The sequence below is a fragment of the Papilio machaon genome, chromosome 15 (assembly GCF_912999745.1).
Source record: "Papilio machaon chromosome 15, ilPapMach1.1, whole genome shotgun sequence".
In the NCBI taxonomy this organism is placed as follows: domain Eukaryota; kingdom Metazoa; phylum Arthropoda; class Insecta; order Lepidoptera; family Papilionidae; genus Papilio; species Papilio machaon.
In genome coordinates, this window is record NC_060000.1 from 5,973,945 (window position 1) to 5,982,657 (window position 8,713).

The 8,713-nt window shown below is 37.0% G+C and overlaps 1 protein-coding gene across 1 annotated transcript; it reads right to left on the reverse strand.

Moving 5' to 3' along the window:
• Positions 1-1,931: 1,931 nt before the first annotated feature.
• LOC106710220 (ralBP1-associated Eps domain-containing protein 1) lies at positions 1,932-8,438 on the reverse strand. The gene is made up of 5 exons (XM_014502224.2): positions 8,065-8,438; positions 7,580-7,987; positions 5,166-5,322; positions 4,222-4,408; positions 1,932-4,068 (listed from the first exon to the last, which is right to left on the reverse strand). The coding sequence occupies exons 1-5, from the start codon at positions 8,212-8,214 to the stop codon at positions 2,790-2,792; spliced, it is 2,181 nt and encodes a 726-aa protein (XP_014357710.2). The 5' UTR covers positions 8,215-8,438; the 3' UTR covers positions 1,932-2,789.
• Positions 8,439-8,713: the final 275 nt, after the last annotated feature.

Sequence of the window (8,713 nt, forward strand, 5' to 3'; positions counted from 1 at the left end):
GCTCGGTGTGTAATATGATACTATCTGTTATATCTGATTATTGTTATATCACTCGATTTATCAAAATATCGATTTTTAGATATCAACTATTGCAGATAACAAATATAACCTATTTAACGTAGGCCCGATAATATCATCGCCACGTTTTATTTATTCAAGTATTTGTAATAATGAACATAACTAAAAATAATTATTTAAACGATCAAAATATTGATGATCGAAGTTTAAGCTTTTCGGAAACATATTCAAGTGCAGGTTAATTTATGCAATACAAAAACAAAGACTTTTGAAATAAATTTATTGTACATAGTTGCTACAATAATATGCATTACTGTATATTTTTTTATGAAACATAAATATATAAATATAATGGTGAATGTTAGTATTACAAAAATTGGACCGAAATGATCAGTGAGTCAAGCATTGACAGATCAAGTGTAGAGGCGGCCGAGGCGAGCCGGCGCCCGCGACAAGCTAACTCGAAACCACAACAAAATACACATTAAAATAACAACTAAAATAAAAAGATAAATACTTTTACAATAATCTTATATAATACATGTTTTCACATTTCCTCTTCTCTATTACTATAATCTGTAATTCATTATTTGAAAACAATCTCGCTACTCTTATCCTCCAACTCAAGATGTACTTCAAGTCTTTGTCTTTTGCTTACAGCTTTTACATTTTTTTTTATACAATAATATTTCTAATATATAATATACAACATTCACAAAGACACTTCTGTCCGTTGGTACACCTAAATATATATTATTTACTACATATAGCATATTACATATTAAATAAGGAATGCAATGCAAGCATTTCAAGCGCCATATTTCTTTAAATCTTGGTTACGATTGGACTCATAAAAAATAATTGCATATTATTATAATATATTGCACGGATGTATAAAAATACGTAAAAGATTCTAATATTTCAGATTGGAACCGAGATGGAAATTAAATAATTAGTAATTTTTATTATAATATACATTTTATAATTAAAGTACCCGCCATTTTTTAAGTTAGCTCTTAGACTATATCAATTTCATTTGGTGAAAGCGAGATAAACATGTCTTGGGTCTCTTATATTATTTTTTCTCGCTAACGTCAAGGAAATTAAACCAAATGGCGGGTATTATAATTGAATATAGAAAAAAATCTTTATTGATCTATTCAAAGCCAGTTTAGATAAACACTGATTAGCGCTACATCCATCAAGACAAAATTTTTTTTTTACTAATTTAAATAACTACAATCGGCTTAAACGAAATGTACTTTACGTCATCGAACATTTAGTCGATTTAAGCACGCTCTGAAAATATTCGATTTTATTTTTTTTAATAATTTTGAGGTAGTTTCATATTTGAATAAATATCTTTGTATCTTGTATTTCGACTAAATTGTATGACGTTTTTAAAACATTATTAATTAATAAATTATCGTAGATTTTAAAAAATATTTTTACGACATTTCTAACATCTTTTCAAGTTATTAGGACAAGAGACAAAATGATCGCAAATATTATGTTCGTGGGTTAATTTTAGCCTCTTCATTTTTTCATATTAAAACCCGTTTAATAATAACACCGAGCTCTATAAAATTCCTTAAGCACAAATTTAAATAAAATAAAAAAAAACGCAGAAACAAATCGCTCATTATGATACAAATAATCCGAGACCAAAAATAGACGGATGATAAATAATTCTTTAAAAAATCATGAAAGCATATGATTACGAATGTAGGCCTTTCTTTTAGCATACAAAACTAGGATTGTAACGGAGGCCTTTTTATCGGAGGCGTATGCGGAGGTAAGTACCATCGGTCCGTGGATGCGGAGGTTAACTGAAGCGGATTCCGAAACGGAAACAAAATAAAAAATTGTAATTTTTCATCTTGATGATCTTGTTCATAAAAAAAAATCTATGCTTGTATGCTTGGCAAATATTGGTAAAAAATATTTTAAAAAAAAAATTAACGTTAAAGAGTAAATTATATTAAAAAACACAACCTCGTGGATGTACCGCCGAGATTAACTTCTCTTGCATTGTTAGTCAACCTGAAAAAACAACCGTTTCAACTCCGCAAAATATGGCGCTGCGCGGAGACGGAGGTGGAAGCGGAGGCGGATGCAGAAGTTTCGCACTTGCGGATGCGGAAGGTTGGTTCCGTCACAACCTTTGAAAACACTATCTTCATATAATTCATAAGCTACTTCAAAGCAAAAAAGGTATGTTACAAAGCTCGGTGTCTAAACAGACTTTAAAATATGATGTCTTTACAAAAATATTAACAACAGTCAGTGATGAATACTAAATATAAAAAATCGTTCAAAAATGATTTTCATCTTATGAGATTACACAATCAACAAAACTACGACAGGCACGAAAATATATACGAATGGAATTGAAACGGCCACTTAGTATGACCTGAGGGGTACTCACAGTGGGCAACTTTACATTATTTGAAGTAGGTTAATGTTAATCAATAAATATATTGTTACGCTTTATTATCCACAATATGATATCGCATGTAAATAACAAAGTTTGAGAAATAAACTTAATGTTTTATACCATGAGAATGTTTTTTATTTGTTATTTCTGTTGAATTGGATTATAATGTAATATGACTGTGACTGCTCTTACTGTTGATAAGGATCTATGTTGTTTATCATATTGTTCTGGTAAACATCATATAGTAAAGGATCAATTATTAATTTATAAGTCGCCCACTGGGAATGAATTACCTTTAGCTTCACTTTGTTTATGTGTGTGTGTGTGTGTGTGACTAGAGCGTGTTCGTGTCGGCGTCGAGGCGCAGGCGCAGCGCTTCCCGCTCGCGCTGCGCGTCAGCCAGCTCGGCGCAGAGGGCGCGGCAGACGCGGCGCAGCACCGCGTTCTGTTCCTGCAGCGACTTGACGTCGGGGTCCGCCTCGCACGAGGACTCGCGCGAAGGTTTGCGATACACCTCGAAGGCGCCGTGCATCTTGGGAGCGTCCTCGCGGATGTAGCCGAATCCCTCCTCCTCCTCCTCGTAGTCGCGCGGCGGCGGCGCGAACGCGTCAGGCGGGAAGGCGGGCTCGCCCTCACTCCGCTGGTTGACGAGGCGACGCGCGGGCGGCGAGGTGGCGGAGGGCGACATGCGGGGCGGAGGCTGCGGGGGCGGGGCGGGGGCGCCCTTGAACCTGTTGAGGTCCAGCGAGCTGGAGCGCGCGTGGTTGCGCAGCGGGCGCGGCGGCGGCGGCGGCGGCGGCTCCTTCTTGGGCGGGTACTGCAGCGACTGCGGCCCGTCCTCCGCGTGCACCGAGGGCTCGCGGGCGGGCGGCGGAGGCAGCACCCCCACGCTCTTGACGGGCTTCTTCGGTTGGGGCCGCTGGATGGCCTTTATCTCCTGGTTGTTTCCGTTCTGGGGCGGGTCCGGCTGCGCGCCGAGCCGCTTGGGGCTGGCCAGCTCGAAGGCGTGCGCGAAGTCGTCCCGCCGCGGCGAGGTGCTGGCGCGCATGTCGCCCTCTCCGTGTGTCGGAAGCGCGCTGGCGTCGGGCGTAACTCTCAACGCGACGGGATGGAAAATTTTGGGATCCCTTTCCACTGCCGATTTTTGAAAGTCGAAATTTACCGGCTTGGGACCGGGACTTGAGACGCTCAACGTGGGCGAGTCGTCGACGAACTTGGTCCACTCCTTGTTGTTGACCTGGGGCTCCGGTTTGGGCGGCGTCAGCGACGGCGGCCGGTCTTCGGGCTTCTTTGTGGGTTTACTTTCGTAGGGATCGTTAGCTTCGGGTTTGGGTGCGAAGTTGAAATCGGCGGAAGTGCCGGAGCTGAACATGTCTGAACCGAGATCGACGAGGTCCGTGGTGACCGCCTGCTGGGAGAAGTGCGAGTCCACCCTGGGTACGAGGCAGGCGGGCAGTACGTCCGGCACCGGGATGTTGTTCCGCCTCAGAACGATCAAATGCATCGCTATGCTGAACTCCTCGAGTGTCAGCATTCCGTCTTTGGTGATATCTGATAGCTGCCATATTTTTCTAAGGTCGGTCACCGACAGGCGAGATTTTTCAAAGAACATTCTGAAAGGAAACATGGATTTGTAAAATTTTAGTTTTAACGAAGTTCGGTAGAACGAACGATTTCTCATGCATTGTTATTTTGGCATCATAAGAAGTTTTAAAGTCTTCCCTGTCATTTTTATTCAGAAGCAGTATATGACGTAGAGTAGTCACCTGGCGGTGTGTCCGGAGAGCAGGCCGCGCTCGGGGCGCAGCTGCGCGAACTGCGCGGCGTAGTGACGCGCCTGCGCCTCGCTCACCGCCCACAGCGCCGCGCCCCCCGCCGCCTCCCCCTCGCCCTCGCCCTCGCCCTCGCCTTCCTCCTCAGATGAATGTCGGTCTGATGACTCTTCTTCCGTACCTGGAATAATGACAAAGATTTGAAAACTTAAAATGCATCAAGTAAATATACTATGACTGTACAATATGTTACAAATCTCCCCCAATCTACCCCATTACTGCTCAGTCGTAATCGTTTTTCTGAAATGTTATTCGCTTTGTGTTGGGTTTGGTCCTATTCAGCAGTTTAATTAACAGCCGTCAAAAACGTTATTAGCAAGAAAATTAATTTCAGTCAGTAAGTTAAAAAGTGACTCACGATATCTTGTTAAGCCAGTTTCGATAACGACTGATGCAGAAGTTTTTTATTGTTTGTTTTTTTTTTATATGCGCTTTTCGTGAGAAACGAAGACATGTTAATCAGTTATTTTTTAATTTATTTTACTAGATCAATTAAACTTTCTGCTATATTGATTTAATACTCCAAAAGTGCTCCATTAGTCATAACTTACAATATAATTCAAATAAGAATGTGCGCGAAAACGACCTTCATCTGTCAAAAATCGCTAGAATATTTGAGATCGCTAGAACAAAAAATATTTGCATAGTGATTGTTAACTCTAAAATGTAGAATAAACATATGTACTGGTCTACTTATTTCTGTCATTTTGACAGCTATTTGAATTATACACATTCTTATTTGGAAAGTAATAATACAAGTTTTCTATATCGCCATATTTCCAAGGGCTACCTAAAGTAAAGTTTTATACGACAATATGTCGACGTATTGGTTGATTAAGTGTAGAGACACACTATTTATGTTACGGAATGACTCTAACCTAATAGCCGCGTATGCTCCTCAGCGGTGTTTGTCGGCCAAACGCCGCGTCCGGTGGCACTGTGCTCCCACACTGGGTGCACGCGCTCTGCTACACTGTTAGTTGGTGTGGGGCTCTCACTCGCTGTGCTCCACGGTGACCCAGTCTTAACTCTCCTCTGCAATGCATATGATCACCATTGTAGTTTTTTTTATATATTATAAGGTGTCAGTAAATCAACTTCCCTAGACTAAAATTAGGCCACACTTATCAGACGGAACACGAAATTGCTTCCATTTCACACCTGTCTTCTATGTGGTAGTGATATTTCAACCATGCCTTTATTTAATTTTTAATATGGAATGAATTCTAAGGACGGTTAATACCTATAAAGCGACTTGAGTGCAGTTGTAACAGCCCTGACATGAAAGTTTCATCATTTCAAAAATCATCATTGGTCTAGTTAATCGTAATGAAAGCCAGACCCAACATAAATTTAAAGATATGTATGTTGTTTTGTAATTGCAAATTTTTTTATTAAATATAATCAACAGTACTTGAGCTGAAGGTTAAGAAGTAACACAATCTTTTAATAACAAAATGTTTGTAGCAATGAGATGTAACAAAATAAAAACAGATGACCTTATTATTTGTCTGTCTGTTCACAAGGCTATTTTTGCTCCTGGTAATCTCTGGAACGGCTGGGCTGATTTTGTTGGGAAGGTAGCTGATACACGCGGGCATATTATGGGCTACTTTTTTTAATCTCCGCTGACGAAGTCGGCTTCGACCATTAATTATGAATAGTACATTAAAACACTATTATGAAGTCAACATGAACAAGATGGATACATAACAGGAGACAGACAAACAAAGATATAAATAATGTAAATAATTTCGGGTGAATATTTTTGCTTTTACTTTATTGAATAAAGCTTTACACTAAACAATATATATGTATACAATAATCAATAAAGGTTAAAGGAAGTTTTATGTAAAATCATAATTTTAATAGTAAGAAATCAGTTTTCCAAATGATAAAAAAATTAGTCCTCGCAAATTCTTATGCTAATAATAGTATTTGACGCATTAATTATAGATAGAATTTAGTACCACTATTTAAGAAAATTTTCCGAATTAGAATCTGATAAATTTGACACAGTTAAAATTTATAAGCCATATTCTTAATTTTAAAAAATTTGATTATGAATTATTATTGAATTTCAACCAATAGACAAACCCGAGTAATAATTTTACAATAGTGTGTTACAATAAATAACCATTGCTCTGTTATATTAACAAACAATGTAATTCAATCAAAACCTGAATACATTGTGATGACCTAATAGGTTGTCTGGATGATAAGAGTTGTTATAAAAAAATAATAATTTACTTGTATTCTTTCATATGTCATCTAATATTTACTTTTCACCAGGATGTTATATGTAGAATTGAATTTTAATTCCGTTTATGTTTTACTTGAAAACGGAATTATGAAATTGAACCATCCATTGTAAATATAGTGGGATTTATTAACGCATAGCAGTCGCCCGCGACTCTGTCCGCGCGGTATTAAAAAAAAACTTAATAAGTAGCATATGTGTTCTTCCAGACTATGTCCTACATCAGTGCCAAATTTCGTCAAGATCCGTTCAGCCATTCCGAAGATACCTTCATACAAACATCCATCCATCAATCTAAACACTCGCATTTATAATATTGGTAAGATTTGAGTTAGATTTACGCTCATTGGTTGTAACCAAGTGTATAAATAAAATATTTAATAAACAATATCGGACATGTCTGCCTATTATTTTTTCTTTTAATAAAGATTATATGAACCATATAAATAATGAAGTAAGAATAGATTAAACACGTAATAACCGGCCATTAGATGCTAAGTATCATATTACTGTTAATTTTTGCTACGAAAAAACAAATTTTCTTTTTAAATAAATGCAACGAAGTAATATAAATCTTTATAAACACTTTTTGTGAATTAAACAAATGTTATCTTTGGCAATACTAAAATGTAGACAAAAAATGTTGACTTCATACTTGTGTTACAATTTACTGCTAAATATTCTTTTACACGGCTATAAGGCTGTATCGTCTAGATCATTCTAACTGATAAGAGAGTAATAACTATGCTATGTATATCACCTGTTTGCAAACTGTCAAGGTTATATCATTGTGGAAATTAACTTTATAACTTGGTGTAGTATTACCTAAATTATCTAACTGTATTGTGCATATAATAAAATAAACAATAAATAAATATTAATTTAAAAAATATATATATAAACTATTAAAACAGCGGCCGTTCTTCTACTTTATAATCAGATATTTACTTGTTTTTTTGTTTACAGAGTTTAGCCCTTGATTGTGAATACTCTCATATGAGGGAGAATTGAGTTATCATATAAAGAACTTACCCCACATGAACCTGATCTTTGTGACATAGTTTCCGATTCTATTTCCGAGTCTGTGCTCAATGCTTCTGCAGTATCGTGAGACAATGTTTGTGGTAGATCACTGTCAGACAAATTAGAAGACAATCTAATAGGTTCATATGCACCAAGGTTTCCAAAATTTCTGTCTCTTTTAGGTAAATATTGTTCTTTTGGCGAATTTGACAACTGTATTAGATCTGAATTGGCTTCAGAATTAAGTGCCCAGGTAAATCTTGGTAGAGGAAGATCCAGCGGTGTTGATAACAGTTCAGGTTTTAATGTCATATTTGTCTGATGAGCCGCTATTAATTTGAGTGCAGAATAAAATTGTTTTCTATTCATATGTTTTAGAGATGCATGGTTATTTGGAGCTACGCTGATATCCATGATCTGTAATGCATAATTGGTGACAATAATCATTCACTAATAACACAAATGATTATAAATGAAAAGCCAACTTTATTTACCTGGCATAATATATTGTTCGGTACATTGGATGATCTGAATAGCTCAGTCGCTTTCAGAATCGGTATTTTCCCATTGGACTCTTCGTCACAACACAAAAACAAGTCACTGAAATATCTCATCTCAGTTTCTGTCAAATTGAGATCCTCCATTGTAACAAAAAACACTGTGTAATTTTTTAAAAACTATTACTCTCTTTAGTAGAATAGCCAAAACTAATAGTAATCATTATCTATTAATGTAAATCATATTCATTGATAAAAAGACGGATTTGAAAATTGTACATCACAAAATTTACACGAAGCAAACGAATATGTCATTGACAGCTGCCCGACGTGCTGTAGCCATTGCGATCAAACTAATATACAGACTAAAAATTATAAACAGGGCAATTTTTTTCGCAGTTAATGTGCTTTTGATCATGATGCTGCAAAAGGAAATGTTTTTTCGTATAATTGTAAGCTTAACTGTAAATATATTTTTTTAATAGATGACCAGGGTTCTCCACACTCCACAACCAACCCCAACAACCACTCACGATGGCGTCACCACCCCTTGTTTTGTAACCGCGGATTAAATAGCAATTAATATTATAATATAAGAGTATAATGGTAAACATTAATATTATGTTTTGTACACCATCGGGACATC

What these genes read in the sequence shown, in the direction of transcription:
- LOC106710220 (XM_014502224.2), bottom strand. Translation starts at nt 8,214, where the DNA reads ATGGAGGATCTCAATTTGACAGAAACTGAGATGAGATATTTCAGTGAC. An exon ending in AAAGATCAGGTTCATGTGGG is followed by an intron (nt 5,323 to 7,579) that starts GTAAGTTCTTTA and finishes TATGCATTGCAG; the next exon opens with AGGAGAGTTAAGACTGGGTC. An exon ending in CTCTCCGGACACACCGCCAG is followed by an intron (nt 4,069 to 4,221) that starts GTGACTACTCTA and finishes GTTTCCTTTCAG; the next exon opens with AATGTTCTTTGAAAAATCTC.